The sequence below is a fragment of the Pholis gunnellus genome (assembly GCF_910591455.1).
Source record: "Pholis gunnellus genome assembly, chromosome: 2".
In the NCBI taxonomy this organism is placed as follows: domain Eukaryota; kingdom Metazoa; phylum Chordata; class Actinopteri; order Perciformes; family Pholidae; genus Pholis; species Pholis gunnellus.
Window position 1 is genome coordinate 639,209 of NC_136536.1, and position 17,500 is coordinate 656,708.

A 17,500-nucleotide genomic window follows, 5' to 3' on the forward strand; every position below is an offset into this window, starting at 1 on the left:
AGTATTATCATCTAAAGTATAGAAGTATTATCATCTAAAGTATAGAAGTATTATCATCTAAAGTATAGAAGTATTACAGTTTTTTTCAATTGCTAACAAGCAGTGTTCAATACTGAAACCACGTGTTCAAAACTCTTCACACGTTCTGCATTACCAAGATTCATTTTGGCCAAACGGTTAATCTAACCTCCAAAACTCACTCAGACCAACAAAACACTTCATACACGTCTCAAAATAAGCTCGTTCCACCGATCACTGGCAACAAATTCTCATTCAGAAAACATGCTGTCACTCAGAACACACTGACCTAAAAAACACCAGCAACAGGGAGCATTACATCAATCATGAACTGTTATTTAGTTAGAATGAATTTTCACATAAACAGTATTTCAATATAGAATAACAGATTTTTAATTTATTGAATGTACTAAAAGCATACGTATTTAACAAGAATGAATCAGAAATATATATATTTTTTTAATATAGTACTTCATTTGTGAAAATACTGTAAATAGGTGACAAAAGAAAAAAAAAATCCTGAAATTCCAGGGCAAAAAAAAGAAAAAGTCAACAACACGTGTAATCTAATCACTCATTGTGAAGTTCTGTGATGGTTCTAGTCCTCCCTCTCTCTTGGATTAGGCCACATGTTCTCATCAACATCACATCTGATGTCTTCTCTGGAAATGTATCTTGGAAAGTATCTTTAGGAGTCTAACCCAACCCTGGCAGTCTTCAGGAGAAATGTCTCCACACTCCGCATTCATTACCTCCAGTAAAGTCATCTGATCATGTGGATGGTGGTCATAAACCTTCCACCTCCATGCAGAGAAAACTCCTCCTATTGTCCTGTAATATGTATCTTCTCACCTGTTGTTTTGCCGGAAAATTTGTATTATTGACGCAACTGTTGAGTGGGGCAGATTAGGTTGCACCCTTAGACCGGCCTCTCTCAAAGTGAGACCGTGGTTTACAACATGGTCAGTAATTGTGGCCCTTATTTCATCCGATATCACCGCTCTTGGTCTTCCTCTCCTTTGTCCTCCACTCTCCCTCGTACCACTCCTCTTTCCCCACCAACCTGTCTTCTGTGATCCATATTTCCAAACAAAATCAGTTCCAAGCTACCGGTAATTAGACTAAAACAAGACACCTGGGCTGGCTTTGAGCTGAAATTGCAATTAGCTTGGAATGATTATTATTTCATTTTCATTCATTTTCTATATTTCAAAATAATTACTGCAGAAATGTTTGAAATTTGCCATCATTCTGATTTGAATGTGCTTTTATCAGTTTTGAAAGCAGTGTGTTAGCATATGAAAAATGTCCTGCAAATACATCGTTTTTTCCAGTTTGTGGAGTATGAATGACAAAAGTGTTTGTGAATTTTGAAAAATGTGGTGATTGAATCCATTTAGTCTGAAAGCAATGAAACATGATTCACAGTTTGGTCCGTAGACACTTGTGTGTCGCTGAACGTGTGAAGAGTTTTGAACATTTGGTTTCAGTATTGAACACTGCTTGTTAGCAATTGAAAAAAACTGTATCATCTAAAGTTCGTTTTTTGGAAAAAATAAATGTTGATTATATCGTGTCACATGTTTTCAGCAATAGGAGCTGTAGTTTTATCAGCAACAAAACAACAACACAACACAGACACACAATGAGAGCAATAACTTGTGAAGTGTGTGTGTATGTCTGTGTGTGTGTGCGTGTGTGTGTGTGTGGTTTAACTCTGGGACTGCTGCCCATAAAGTCTCATTATTTTCATGGCATCAGACCCACTGGACTACAGAGAGCTGACGCTTCTATTGATGGAGCTGCGTTCAAACACCAGAGGAAAAAACTGTTCCACTGGGTTCCTCAGGAGGCTGGTACACTTTGTTTGTGTGTGTGTGTTTTTATTCCACGATGTTTGTGAGGACCTGTCCTACACCAACACCATGAGGACCTGTCCTACACCAACACCATGAGGACCTGTCCTACACCAACACCATGAGGACCTGTCCTACACCAACACCATGAGGACCTGTCCTACACCAACACCATGAGGACCTGTCCTACACCAGCACTATGAGGACCTGTCCTACACCAACACCATGAGGACCTGTCCTACACCAACACCATGAGGACCTGTCCTACACCAACACTATGAGGACCTGTCCTGTACCAGCACTATGAGGACCTGTCCTACACCAACACTATGAGGACCTGTCCTACACCAGCACTATGAGGACCTGTCCTACACCAGCACTATGAGGACCTGTCCTACACCAGCACTATGAGGACCTGTCCTGTACCAACACTATGAGGACCTGTCCTACACCAGCACTATGAGGACCTGTCCTACACCAGCACTATGAGGACCTGTCCTACACCAGCACTATGAGGACCTGTCCTACACCAGCACTATGAGGACCTGTCCTACACCAACACTATGAGGACCTGTCCTGTACCAACACTATGAGGACCTGTCCTACACCAACACTATGAGGACCTGTCCTACACCAGCACTATGAGGACCTGTCCTACACCAGCACTATGAGGACCTGTCCTACACCAGCACTATGAGGACCTGTCCTGTACCAACACTATGAGGACCTGTCCTACACCAACACTATGAGGACCTGTCCTACACCAACACTATGAGGACCTGTCCTGTACCAACACCATGAGGACCTGTCCTACACCAGCACTATGAGGACCTGTCCTGTACCAGCACTATGAGGACCTGTCCTACACCAGCACTATGAGGACCTGTCCTACACCAGCACTATGAGGACCTGTCCTACACCAACACTATGAGGACCTGTCCTGGACCAGCACTATGAGGACCTGTCCTACACCAGCACTATGAGGACCTGTCCTACACCAGCACTATGAGGACCTGTCCTGGACCAGCACTATGAGGACCTGTCCTACACCAGCACTATGAGGACCTGTCCTGGACCAGCACTATGAGGACCTGTCCTACACCAGCACTATGAGGACCTGTCCTACACCAACACTATGAGGACCTGTCCTGGACCAGCACTATGAGGACCTGTCCTGGACCAGCACTATGATGACCTGTCCTACACAAGCACTATGAGGACCTGTCCTACACCAACACTATGAGGACCTGTCCTACACAAGCACTATGAGGACCTGTCCTACACCAACACTATGAGGACCTGTCCTGGACCAGCACTATGAGGACCTGTCCTGGACCAACACTATGAGGACCTGTCCTACACCAACACTATGAGGACCTGTCCTACACCAACACTATGAGGACCTGTCCTGGACCAGCACTATGAGGACCTGTCCTACACCAACACTATGAGGACCTGTCCTGGACCAGCACTATGAGGACCTGTCCTGGACCAGCACTATGAGGACCTGTCCTGGACCAGCACTATGAGGACCTGTCCTGGACCAGCACTGTGAGGACCTGTCCTGGACCAGCACTATGAGGACCTGTCCTACACCAACACTATGAGGACCTGTCCTACACCAGCACTATGAGGACCTGTCCTACACCAACACTATGAGGACCTGTCCTGGACCAGCACTATGAGGACCTGTCCTACACCAACACTATGAGGACCTGTCCTACACCAGCACTATGAGGACCTGTCCTGGACCAGCACTATGAGGACCTGTCCTACACCAACACTATGAGGACCTGTCCTACACCAGCACTATGAGGACCTGTCCTGGACCAGCACTATGAGGACCTGTCCTACACCAACACTATGAGGACCTGTCCTACACCAGCACTATGAGGACCTGTCCTGGACCAGCACTATGAGGACCTGTCCTGGACCAGCACTATGAGGACCTGTCCTGGACCAGCACTGTGAGGACCTGTCCTGGACCAGCACTATGAGGACCTGTCCTACACCAGCAGTATGAGGACCTGTCCTACACCAGCACTATGAGGACCTGTCCTGGACCAGCACTATGAGGACCTGTCCTACACCAGCACTATGAGGACCTGTCCTGGACCAGCACTATGAGGACCTGTCCTACACCAACACTATGAGGACCTATCCTACACCAGCACTATGAGGACCTGTCCTGGACCAGCACTATGAGGACCTGTCCTACACCAGCACTATGAGGACCTGTCCTACACCAACACTATGAGGACCTGTCCTACACCAACACTATGAGGACCTGTCCTACACCAACACTATGAGGACCTGTCCTACACCAGCACTATGAGGACCTGTCCTACACCAGCACTATGAGGACCTGTCCTGTACCAGCACTATGAGGACCTGTCCTGGACCAGCACTATGAGGACCTGTCCTGGACCAGCACTATGAGGACCTGTCCTACACCAGCACTATGAGGACCTGTCCTGGACCAGCACTATGAGGACCTGTCCTACACCAACACTATGAGGACCTGTCCTACACCAACACTATGAGGACCTGTCCTACACCAGCACTATGAGGACCTGTCCTACACCAACACTATGAGGACCTGTCCTACACCAGCACTATGAGGACCTGTCCTGTACCAGCACTATGAGGACCTGTCCTGGACCAGCACTATGAGGACCTGTCCTACACCAGCACTATGAGGACCTGTCCTGGACCAGCACTATGAGGACCTGTCCTACACCAACACTATGAGGACCTGTCCTACACCAGCACTATGAGGACCTGTCCTGGACCAGCACTATGAGGACCTGTCCTACACCAACACTATGAGGACCTGTCCTACACCAGCACTATGAGGACCTGTCCTACACCAGCACTATGAGGACCTGTCCTGGACCAGCACTATGAGGACCTGTCCTGGACCAGCACTATGAGGACCTGTCCTGGACCAGCACTATGAGGACCTGTCCTACACCAGCACTATGAGGACCTGTCCTACACCAGCACTATGAGGACCTGTCCTGGACCAGCACTATGAGGACCTGTCCTACACCAGCACTATGAGGACCTGTCTAGTTCATCCTGTTCTGCTGACTCAGCCTCGTCATTGTTTCTTTCTTGTGGTTGCCGTGGTGATGGCACCATGTGATCAATTGGAGAGCTGAAGCGGATCAATTGGATCCTCGTCCGTTCTGACTAATTGATTTATTAGAAGCTCTAATGGACGTCGTCCTTAACGAGCCATTAGCTAATTGGCTGGAGGTCCGCCGATAGGACAGACGAGCGTGTGTATGTGTGTGTGTGTGTGTGAGAGTGTGTGTATTTGAGTCTGTGTATGTGTATGTGTGTGTGTGTGTGTGTGTGAGTGTATGTATTTGAGTGTGTGTATGTGTGTGTATGTGTGTGTGTGAGTGTGTGTATGTGAGTCTGTGTATGTGTGTGTGTGTGTGTGTGTGTGTGAGTGTATGTATTTGAGTGTGTGTATGTGTGTGTATGTGTGTGTGTGAGTGTGTGTATGTGAGTGTGTGTATGTGTGTGTGTGTGTTTCTGCTCCACATTCACATAGATTACTTTAATATTCGGCCAATCGATCAACAGGAGGAGGAGCTTAGAAAAATGCAGACCTTCACTTCCCATCATGCACCTGCCATGTAGAACTACATTTAGTTGGATTTCTTTCAGTCCAAAAGTTTCACTCAGAGAGAAATCTGAACTTTTAGGAGCTCTCTGTTCTCCTGATGATGTCACATTTGACCTTTAACCTTTAAGAAGACTGACGTTGACCTTCGTCTGAGGATTTTATGTTTCTATGCTGGTTTGTTTCAAGAGTTGATGGGAAAACGTAAGTACACATTTGAGGTACTTGTACTTCACTTGAGTAACTACAAATAAAAATGTTAGAAAACATGAAGAGTTTATCAAATATGAACTTTCATTATGAAACTTAAAACAGTTGAAACCATTAGTCCATTAATCAATTAGTCAGATAATGAACACATCAATTAATCAATTAGTGGATCAGAACATTGAAAGTGTTTCTTGCTTCCAGCTTCATTTGCTGCTTTTTCTTAAAGTACTTATTTCATGTATAAGTAATAATGTTGAGGTTTCGACTTTTAAACCAAACAATCGATTGATAGAATAATAAATAGATTAATTAATGATGAATATGATCTGTAGATGCTCCACCTCATCGATCTAATCCTGGATTACAGTACAAGGGTCCTGGATTAGACCAAGATTAGAGGATTTAGATCCTGGGTTTTGGATTTTTATCCTAAAACTGGTTCTCGATCAGATGATCTAGTTCACTGACTAATCCTGGATTAGAGTCCTTGATTAGATCTACAGTAGATCAGAGTATTTTAATCCTGATTTATTTCTGGATTAGAGTATTGGGAACTACTCCGGAGTATTTAGGATGTATATTAGGATTTAGGATGGGGGTTAGTCCTGGATTAGACTCTAGACTCTAATATGTAGGCTCCATTTGAGCTCCATTTTATTTATTTGTTTTAAATTACAGCAAATTAATCGTGTGTCATCAATTAGATTTAAATTTGAGTAATCCAAGATTAGTCCTGGATTAGAGTACTTTAATTTTGAATTATACAAAATCTAGATACAATTATTCAGATCTCAGATTAGATCTGGATCAAAGTATTTAGGCTCAGGATCAAGAAGGATTAATTTAGCATCATGGAGTAAACTCTCCAGGGATTAGTCTGTACCTAAACTTGACTCCCTGGTGGCTTGAAGTTTCCACCGGATGGTGAGTGAGCTTTGGTCTGGTTTACTCTCTGGACAGCAGACTTTATTTTGATCCATTGCTTCGTGTCTAGTGTTGCCAGTTCCCATTACAGATACCGGCTGAGAATAGACCGGTCCAATGGGACGTATCTATCTCTTGGAAACAGGCTCAGTCATCTCACAGGAGAAGCCTTTTGTGTGTTGTGGGTCCGGATGGTTTATGTTGACCTAAATATCCTCATTAATGAACAGCAAGTCTCGGTCAAGTCTAATCTCTGGAGGCAGCGAGCTATTAGAAGCTCAGAGAATAGTCTGATCCACTGGGATGTCTCAGATTCATAAATAATATTTAAAACTTCATTAAATGGTGATAATAAGAATTAAGATTGACATTTTTTTTTCTCCAACAGTTGTGGATTTGGTCTAATCTCTGGAGAGGAACGGTTAATTTTCTCCTGTAGGATTGTGGGTATTTTCATCTCACCAACAAACAGAGCCTCATTAACTGTGTCTCAGAGGGGGTTCGGTGCGGTCTAATCCCTGGATGGCTGGTGTCTCTTTATTGTTGAAATGTTTCCAATGTCAGAGAACAGACTTCTGGTATTTAGTGAGATTTTAATTTTATTACCTATTATTATTATTATACAGCCTCATTATGGTGTAAAATGTGCTCGTTAGTTTTCTATCATATTTAGTCATCTCATCCTGTTTTGTAGTTTTAGTTTGTTTTGTAGTTTTAGTTTGTTTTGTAGTTTTAGTTTGTTTTGTAGTTTTAGTTTGTTTTGTAGTTTTAGTTTGTTTTGTAGTTATAGTTTGTTTTGTAGTTATAGTTTGTTTTGTAGTTTTAGTTTGTTTTGTAGTTTTAGTTTGTTTTGTAGTTTTAGTTTGTTTTGTAGTTTTAGTTTGTTTTGTAGTTTTAGTTTGTTTTGTAGTTTTAGTTTGTTTTGTAGTTTTAGTTTGTTTTGTAGTTTTAGTTGACTAAAAGTCTGAACTTTTTATTCTCATCTTAAAAATAAAACAATATTGGTTTAGTTTCAATCAGTGAGTCGTCAGAGTAAACATCAGCTGGCCCTCACAGACGCACTGTTGTTCTGATATATAATAAAAAAATATTTCTTTATCTTTATTTCAATACTTCATGTTACAGTTGGTGTTTAATGTTTAATATTCATTGATAGTCTCCATTAATGATATTGACACTGATTTATGTGGAACCAGTTTGTTTATTCTATCAGAAATCAATACAGTACTTTAGTTTATTATACTATAGTTTACTACGCAGTGGTTATATATTATAGAAACCTACTGTATATAAATTATAAACTCAAGTTCTTTATTGTTGGTTCACAACAGTTAAAGCTTCCTCCAACAATTAAATACATGAACATAAAAATAAGAAGATATGAGACGTTTGAAAACAGTTTGATGAACCTTCCTGTTTCCTGTTTACCGTTAAAGAAGTATTTGATGAGATCTCTTTAGTTTGATCTGTTTAACTTCATCCTACTTAAAGAAGATAAACACTCACTCAATGTAATAATGTAATAATGTAATAATGTAATAATGTAATAATAATCAACATGTCATTTCCTCTAACATGGTTTAATCAGTGAGATTTTGACTGAATTTAAGTTGAATACATTTAGTTTATATCTATATCTATCTAGATCTATACTGTAGATGTAGATCTACAGTATAGATCTACAGTATAGATATAGAGAATATATATCTATATCTACATATATAGATATATATGATTTGAACAGAGTTCTGCTGACTCATCAAACAGATGAGTCGACTTCATTATTATTTAAAAGTCCATTTAATCACATGACAGAGAAAATATTTTCATCTAAAAATCTCTCGACTCCACAAACATCAGCAGAATAAAAACACGCTGACTGAAGAAATGATTTGTTTGTGTGTGTGTGTGTGTGTGTGTGTGTGTGTGTGTGTGTGTGTGTGTGTGTGTGTGTGTGTCTCAGTGTAAGGCTTCGAGCAGAGACGAAGGAACTCCTGACTCACCGTTTTTTTTACCGTTTATGATTAACGGTTAATTTGGGAGAGTGGCTGTGTGCGTGTGTGTGTGTGTGTGTGTGTGTGTGTGTGTGTGTGTGTGTGTAAAGGCCTGACTCAGACTGTGCTGCCAGTTAACGAGCCGCATACTCAGCATCTACAGGTGTCTCACACACACACACACACGCGTGTAATCAAATTAAAACTCGTCATGTTAACAAGCTGCAAGTCCAGACATAAAGCAGCGCTTAGCCCCGCCCACCTGTTAGGTCACGTCTCGTTGTCTCGTTCTCTCGTTGTCTTGTTGTCTGGTCTCGTTGTCTGGTCTCGTTGTCTCGTTGTCTGGTCTTGTTGTCTGGTCTCGTTGTCTCGTTGTCATGTTGTCTGGTCTCGTTGTCTGGTCTCGTTGTCTCGTTGTCTCGTTGTCTGGTCTCGTTGTCTCGTTGTCTGGTCTCGTTGTCTCGTTGTCATGTTGTCTGGTCTTGTTGTCTGGTCTCGTTGTCACGTTGTCTCGTTGTCTGGTCTTGTTGTCTGGTCTCGTTGTCTGGTCTGGTTGTCTGGTTGTCTCGTTGTCTGGTCTCGTTGTCTGGTGTTGTTGTCTGGTCTCGTTGTCATGTTGTCTGGTCTCGTTGTCGGGTCTTGTTGTCTGGTCTCGTTGTCTGGTCTCGTTGTCATGTTGTCTGGTCTCGTTGTCTCGTTGACTGGTCTCGTTGTCTCGTTGTCTGGTTGTCTCGTTGTCTGGTCTCGTTGTCTGGTGTTGTTGTCTGGTCTCGTTGTCATGTTGTCTGGTCTCGTTGTCGGGTCTTGTTGTCTGGTCTCTTGTCTCGTTGTCTGGTCTCGTTGTCTGGTCTGGTCTCGTTGTCTGGTCTCGTTGTCTCGTTGTCGGGTCTTGTTGTCTGGTCTCGTTGTCTGGTGTCGTTGTCTGGTGTTGTTGTCTGGTCTCGTTGTCATGTTGTCTGGTCTCGTTGTCTCGTTGTCTCGTTGACTGGTCTCGTTGTCTCGTTGTCTGGTTGTCTGGTCTCGTTGTCTGGTGTTGTTGTCTGGTCTCGTTGTCTCGTTGTCTGGTTGTCTGGTCTCGTTGTCTGGTGTTGTTGTCTGGTCTCGTTGTCATGTTGTCTGGTCTCGTTGTCGGGTCTTGTTGTCTGGTCTCGTTGTCTCGTTGTCTCGTTGACTGGTCTCGTTGTCTCGTTGTCGGGTCTTGTTGTCTGGTCTGGTCTCGTTGTCTGGTCTCGTTGTCTCGTTGTCTGGTCTTGTTGTCTGGTCTCGTTGTCTGGTCTCGTTGTCTGGTTGTCTCGTTGTCTGGTCTCGTTGTCTGGTGTTGTTGTCTGGTCTCGTTGTCATGTTGTCTGGTCTCGTTGTCTGGTCTCGTTGTCTCGTTGTCTCGTTGACTGGTCTCGTTGTCTCGTTGACTGGTCTCGTTGTCTCGTTGTCTGGTCTCGTTGTCTCGTTGTCTTGTTGTCGGGTCTCGTTGTCTCGTTGTCTGGTCTCGTTGTCTCGTTGTCTGGTCTCGTTGTCTGGTCTCGTTGTCATGTTGTCTGGTCTCGTTGTCTCGTTGTCTGGTCTCGTTGTCTGGTCTCGTTGTCTGGTCTCGTTGTCTTGTTGTCTGGTCTCGTTGTCTCGTTGTCTGGTCTCGTTGTCTCGTTGTCTGGTCTCGTTGTCTCGTTGTCTCGTTGTCTGGTCTCAAACATCTCTCTGTCTGTCACTCACCTGTTAACTTGAATTCTTGAAGAAATCTGTTTTTCTCTTGATCGAAGAATCAGAAATCTAAGAAAGTGTTGATGAACTGAAGTAATTTACATGGAGCTCTAAAACTATGATTTGATTCTGTAGATCTATATTTTACTGTAGAGGGTCCTGAGATCATTGAGCGTGTTGACAAGTGAACGCTAAAAAACGATGAATCGTCTTTTTCTGTTTCATTATTGAAGGCTGAATATTCTCTGAATGAATTTAAATATATTTTTTCACTCAAAGCGGTCTGTCTGTCTGTCTCTGGTGTACTTTAATCAAGTGTATTCCCCGATAATGAAACCTGTGATAGCGGCTCTTTTGTTGCGTTGCGAAGCCTGAATCATTGTTCTCCATTAATTAGTCTGTGTTTGATGGCAGCAGGACAACTTAAAGTCACAAACAGCTGTTTCCTTCACTTCTTCAAATATTTTGATATTTAAAAGGTACAGAACCTCTTATTTATTGATCTTCTTTTCTTCAATAATAACTTTAACTCGTTAACTGAAGTGTAATCAGTCTGAACAGTAAAAACAATGAAACTTGAGTCCAACTTTTCCATTACACTTTAGTGAAATCACACAAATATACAAACTCAGCAGAAGGCAATGGCAATGGTATAAAAACTGACACAGGCTATTACATGAAGAAGATTCCTCCTCATCATCATTACATTTTTAACTCAGCAAAAAAAACAAAAAAAACACAAGGCAATGGCAAATGGTATCAAAACATGGGCCCTGACTACATCCTGGAAAGCGCTGCATCAAAGGCGACGTGGGTTTTTCCAGGCAGAGTGAATGACGCGGCGGCGCCGAGGTGCAGCGGGAGGCGGGATCGCGGCGCGTCATTGGTGCATCACGATGGAGCGCTGTGATGTCATCACAAATACATTTAGATCAGCCAATGATAGGCGGTCGACGTCGTGACGCCGTCGCGATCTGACAGCTGAAGCACCTGAAGCGCCGCCTGAATGAACAATCCCATCCTGAACTAAGACACGAGATCCAGTGTGAGCCGCGCTCCTCAAGCCACGGGGACCCAACGAGACCCCAACGAGACCCCAACGAGACCCCAACGGGACCCCAACGGGACCTCTGTGAGTCTGGTGTTACTCAAAACCCTGGACTTTGTTCAGAAAAGGATTTCACAGCAGCTGAGAAGCACCGGCTCAGAATAATAATAGTAATTATAATTATAATAATTATAATATTATGGTACAATAAAGACATCTGACTCCCCTTCAGGCTCAGGGAGTCCAGTGGTTTTGCTGTTGCTATGGTACAATGAAACCCGCTGGGATTGGCTGTCGGCTCGACTAGTCTGTCAGGAGTGGGAGGGGCTTAACGAAAGGGGGCGGGGTCAGGGAGCTCCCATAGATTTTCAATGAGAGATCAGTGCAACGAAGCGGTCCCGTTATTCTAAACCTGATTATTGATGATCTACGATCGTTCACTGGTTCGATCTCTTATCGGTGTGAAACCAGCGAACCGTTGGTTTCAATCCCGAACAATCCAAAATAATATCTGGAGTATATTTTGGTTCCATTGATTTCCAATAGAGATCAGACAACTCGAGTTTCACATGGATAGGAGAAAAACCCCAGAATGCACCTGGGTATATGATCACATGTGGTGTGTTAAAATGCGTGTGTGTGTGTGTGTGTGTGTGTGTCGTCGAGCTCTTTAACGCTGTACAAACTAATAAAACCGTGTTTGTCCTCCGACAATAAATAAAACTCATCGGAAAAAATAAATTAAAAGAAAAAACAATAAATAAATATCTCACCGTCGGAGAACGTTAAACTCTGAGTCGTGTGTGTGTGTGTGTGTGTGTGTGTGTGTGGAGACAGATGGATGGACTCTGCATCTAAAAACCACACATTAATCCAATCGCTTTCTTTGCTATTCCAGGAATTAGACCCGGCCCACGACCTCTTCAGTCTAAGTTACCTCCTCCCAGCTGTGTGTGTGTTCAGAGGAGATGATTTAAAAATGTGCAAACACACACACACACACACACACACACACACACACACACACACACACACACACACACAGTGGAAACCATCCAAACCACCAACTAAACAATTTTTAGCAGCTGATCAGAAACATTTACGTCGTAAAATAACGGTCATCGGACGTAAATCAGCATCAGAAGGATCTCTGAGGTCCAGCTGTGTTTTGGGTTGAATACAGATGTTTTGATGACATCATCTTATTTAATAATCAGCCACCTGATGAATCCTCTTCAGGTCAAACAGGTGTTTTTAGTTTCTAATGCTGTTTGATATTCAGTCCTCTGATCAATAACAACGTCTCCGTTTTAATGCTTTCATGTCTCGTGTTTGATCTTTGTGACGTTTAAGACGTTTCGCTTCAGTCTTTATATATTTTAGAAAATCTTCTTGTTTTTGTTTATTGAACCTTTAAGTGATTAAAACAGAGGAATGTGTGGTTCCTCCTGATAGTCATTCAGGAGGAGGAAGAGGAGGAGGAAGAGGAGGAGGAAGAGGAGGAGGAGGTCTTGTTCCGCCATCTTCTCCTCCTCTCCTCTCTGGGACCGTTTCCTCCTCTTCCTCCTCCTCTTCCTCGGTCGGTGTGATGGATGACGTTTCCTCTCTGATCAGTATTCTCCTCCCTCCTGCTCTCAGTATTCCAACAGCGTCTCCTTCCATCCCCCCCCCCTCCCCCTCCTCCTCCTCCTCCTCCTCCTCTCACTTCAGTATGCATAAAGAGAATGTGACCTCCTCTTTTCATTCTGCTCCTCTAACATTTAGTTCTCCTCTGCATTTAATCAGGTTTTTCTTCTTTTTAACCTTTCGACTCTCCTCCTCTACACCTCCTCTCTGCCTCTTCCTCCTCTACACCTCCTCTCTGCCTCTTCCTCCTCTACACCTCCTCTCTGCCTCTTCCTCCTCCGTTTCCTCACTTTTCAGCATGCAGCGGGTGTTTCCTCCTCCACTATATCCTCTCTGCATCCTCCCTTTACATTCTCCTCTTGGGATTCTCATTCATGCCTCCTCCTCCTCCTCCTCCTCCAAACTCCCGTCTCATCACACGACAAGAAGAAAAGGTGAATTCTGATAAAATGCAGACGAGGTTGTAATTAAAGACGCGTCTGATGACTTTGAGATTTTAATATTTAAAGAAATAAAAAGACTAAAAGATCCGATCGGACGATTTAAACGGAGCGACAGAAAGAAAAAAGCTTTTAATTGAGCAGCAGATACGATCAGTGATTTAACGGTTGAGCTTCCACTGCAGCACACACACACACACACACACACACACACACACACACACACACACACACACACACACACACACACACACACACACACACACACACACACACACACACACACACAGTTCTATAATGAATCATCTAAAAGGCAGTCTGTTTTATCAGGACCCTTCCTCCTCCTCCTCCTCCTCCTCTTCGTCCCTTTTGGCCCCAGAGACTCAAACGACAGTGAAACAGCAACACGACTATGAACGGTGCATCAGAAGAGACGCTCTGTGGAGGAACACTTCACATCTCTACAGAGGTTTGAAACGTGTGTGTGTGTGTGTGTGTGTGTGTGTGTGTGTGTGTGTGTACGATGCTTAAACTGAAATAAAGAACGAAGGTCTTTATTTCCTGAATTGACATTTTAATGAAATGCTCATGAAGTAAAGTAGATTTAAACTAAAAGGTTGTTTAACTTTAATTTAGACCCAAAAAGAACCTCTGAGCAATAAATATGATCTGATGTTCCACCACAGAGAGAGGGGTCCTCCATCTGACATTTACCCATAATTCATAGGGACAATGAGAGCGGTTCACTTGTTAAAGTGTGAAACTGGTTCTTCTTTAGGAGCTCGTCAAAACCAAAGACCCAAAATCCAGGCTCCACATGCAACACAGTAAACACCCCCAGAACCCCCAGAACCTCCAGAACCCCCAGAACCTCCAGAACCCCCAGAACCCCCAGAACCCCCAGAACCCCCAGAACCCCCCCCCCGACCCGCTGCTCTCAAACAAACATCCAGTTTGGCAAAAAAAAGTACCAAAAAGTCCAGTTTGTCTTTCTCAGGCGTTGAGTTCAGTCCGGTTGTATCCAGTTCAGGTTCTTGGGTCTCCTCTCTCTCTCTCCCCCCCCCCTCCCTCCCTCTCTCCCTCCCTCTCTCTCTCTCCCTCTCTCTCTCTCTCCCTCCCTCCCTCTCCCTCCCTCCCTCTCTCTCCCTCTCTCTCTCTCTCCCTCTCTCTCTCCCTCAGCAGAATATTCGTCTTTATACAAGTTCAACTCCTTAAAATCCAAACTGTCAAATCCACAAAGTTCTTATTACATGTTAACATTTCAATATTCATTTTTTTCCTTTCTTTCTTTTTTAACTTTTATACTTTATCATCATTATTAATATTATTATTATCATCTTTTTGTGGTTGTTTACAATTATGGCCACAAGTCTTAAAAAGTCCTTGAGTCCGGTCCGGTTAAAAACTCCATTCCAGGTTTGTTTTTGATCCGGTTTTGGTCCGAGTCCGGTCCAGTTCTGACGTGATCCGGTCCGGTCTTTACATGACACTGGGCTTGTAGCTCTGCACAGTATAATCCCCCCCGGTTAGCATGGCGCTGTAAAGCATGGCTGTATGTGTGTGTGTGTGTGTGCAAGGCTCGACAATAAAGCGATCCGCAACCAAAAAAACGGCGTCAAAAGTTCACCGACTTGGTGCCGAATCCAGAACCCCGATTTTCCAGGTCGTTCCGGTCCTGAAAAAAACTGGCGGTCGGTCCACGTTAGCGTTAGCGTTAGCCAACCTGCTCGTCTACAGACCGGTGCCTGTGTGTGCTGGAATGTATTCAAAACGTCATTCGGGATTCATTTCCGTTTAATTATTCTGGGCGAATTCCACAGTCTTGATTGGTCGGGCAGTAAATTACTAAAGAGTCTTCCTGGCCAATAGGATGGCCAGAGGCCAGCAGGACTGACCAATGAGCGGGGTCGATTGGGGGGTGGGGGGGTGGGGGGGGGTTGAGAGGAAACTGGTAAGGAAGGAAAGGTGGAAGATAGAGAGGAAACGAGGTAAAGCAAAGAAGGAGGTGAAATTGTGAGGAGTTGAGGATGGAAGGGAACAGAGGGCGGGTTCATGGACACAGGTACTGGTCGGTCGGTAGGCATCGGGCTCAGTGTGCTGTGGTACAGAGTGATTGTCCAGAGAAGAAACATCGAGTGGTTATACAGCAACTTAGAAACCTCTAGAATCCTGATGAGGCTCGGCCGATCGGTCCAAGGTCAAGTCAAATCCAGAGTCTTTATTTCACTTCCTCTGAAGATTTCATCACTTTAAGACCGAGCAGGATTTTAAGGTTTAGATTTGCTTCCTTCTCTTTCGTTAAAGCTTGAAACAACCTTTCCCGAATCCTTCGCCAACCCTTCGTTTGACTTCCTTCCTTAAAGCTCGACACTGAACGTCTCGCAGTGAATCCGGACGATCAACTCGAGGATTCAAAACCTCCACTTGACCTTTTTGGTATTCAACCCCGGATTCGTTCCGGACTTCGATGGGACTCTCAAGGTAAAGTGAAACCTGTTGGGTTCTTCCTATGACCTCTTGGTTCCTGATCCTTTACACCCGATCGAGGTCTTTTCAAAGGATGAAGTCCGTAGCTTGTTAACGGAGACTTGACTTGACCTTTTGGCTTTTCGACCCAGCGTCCGAGCCGGGAGTCCTGAAGTCAGGATCGATTAGTCCTCAGGTCACCTGACTCAGTCTTTAGTTTCCAGGTCTATTCCACGGCCCCCCCTTTGCTTTGATCCCTGCTTTTGAATTTAAATCTAAACCAACAGAAGGTTTGGTTGTTTGTTTCTTTGTCCACAAAATGACTTCAGTCCACGTTGAAGTCACCAGTTTGGAAACTGATTTTCTGCCCCAAACCCAAACGAAGGTAGTCGGGGGTTCCAGGCCGTCCAGTGAGTCTTCAAATCAATCAATCGGTAAATTGCTGTTGGATTGATCGCTAAAGGGTCCGGCAGCCATTGGCAGATCAGCTGACTGCTCAAACAGTTCAGATAAACAGAATGCCTTCACTTCCCCATTCTTCTTCTTACCCTCCCCCACCCTCCCCCATCCCACCCCGTCGGTCCATTCGATCCCCCCCCTTCCTCTCAGCTGCTCCCGGACATCAGGTTGATGGCTTGCTCCAGTTTGTGCCTCAGTTTGTGTTTGCGACAGTACCCGTCCCGGTCCAACGCCGTCAGGATCTGCAGAGACGGAGAGGAAAGACAAGAAATAATCATTTAAATGTGTCTCTAACGTCACCGATGGACCGGTGTATTTGAAGTCTGTGCATCAGGCTACAACACTTTTAGGCACAACAGGGTTCTGGTTCCGGTCAGTTCGACACCTTGGCCCCAGCGTGAAACATCCCAATGAAGATCACACGGATGGCCGTGACATTTTCCACAGATATTCATAGTTCCTAATGAATCCCGATGAACCTCAGTGATTCGCTGACTTTTCATTTCGTGGCAGTTTTGGGCTTTGTGTGAAATGTCTTCAGGGACTGAGAGTCTGAGGTCTCGGTGCTAAAGGAGTTAAAGGAGTTAAAGGAGTTCAAACACCACAAAGCTCTTCGTTCATTGTAACTTCTAACCATCAGCTGACAGGACGAGGAGGCTCTGCAGGTTGATTCTGCAGCGGTTGGATGGATTTTATGATTGTTGAGGTTGAGTTGTACCTTTACGTTTCATCTAGCACTAGTGGTGCAACGGATCATAAGTCTAACGGTTTGGATCCCTGCCCCCCCCCCCCCCCCCTCACCTCTTCCTTGTACTTGTTGATGTAGAAGTAGAGCTCACTGAGCGCGCTCAGTGTGTTGAACTCGGTGCCGTGCAGACGGGACTGCTCCACCAGGTAGGCGTCCATGTCCTGATCACTGATGCTGGGCATCTTCGCAATATCCCTGTAGTACCTGCAACACACACACACACACACACACACACACACACACACACACACACACACACACACACACACACACACACACACACACACACACACACAGTGTATAACTTCAAACTGTGTTGTTTTAAGGTTCGTTTAACCTGATAATTACCTCCGTCTCCAGGACTAATTGTGTCACATTA

The 17,500-nt window shown here is 44.3% G+C and overlaps 1 protein-coding gene across 1 annotated transcript in view; it reads right to left on the reverse strand.

Annotated features, from left to right (window-relative positions):
* Nucleotides 1-16,519: 16,519 nt before the first annotated feature.
* The window catches only part of plxna3 (plexin A3), a gene marked incomplete at both ends in the record, with an annotated part of 36,733 nt that continues 35,752 nt past the window's right edge, over nucleotides 16,520-17,500 (reverse strand). The window contains 2 exons of the mRNA XM_079175315.1: nucleotides 16,520-16,615; nucleotides 17,175-17,325. Of these exons, the coding sequence (XP_079031441.1) occupies nucleotides 16,520-16,615; nucleotides 17,175-17,325 (247 nt within the window). The remainder of the gene's footprint in view (nucleotides 16,616-17,174; nucleotides 17,326-17,500) is intronic.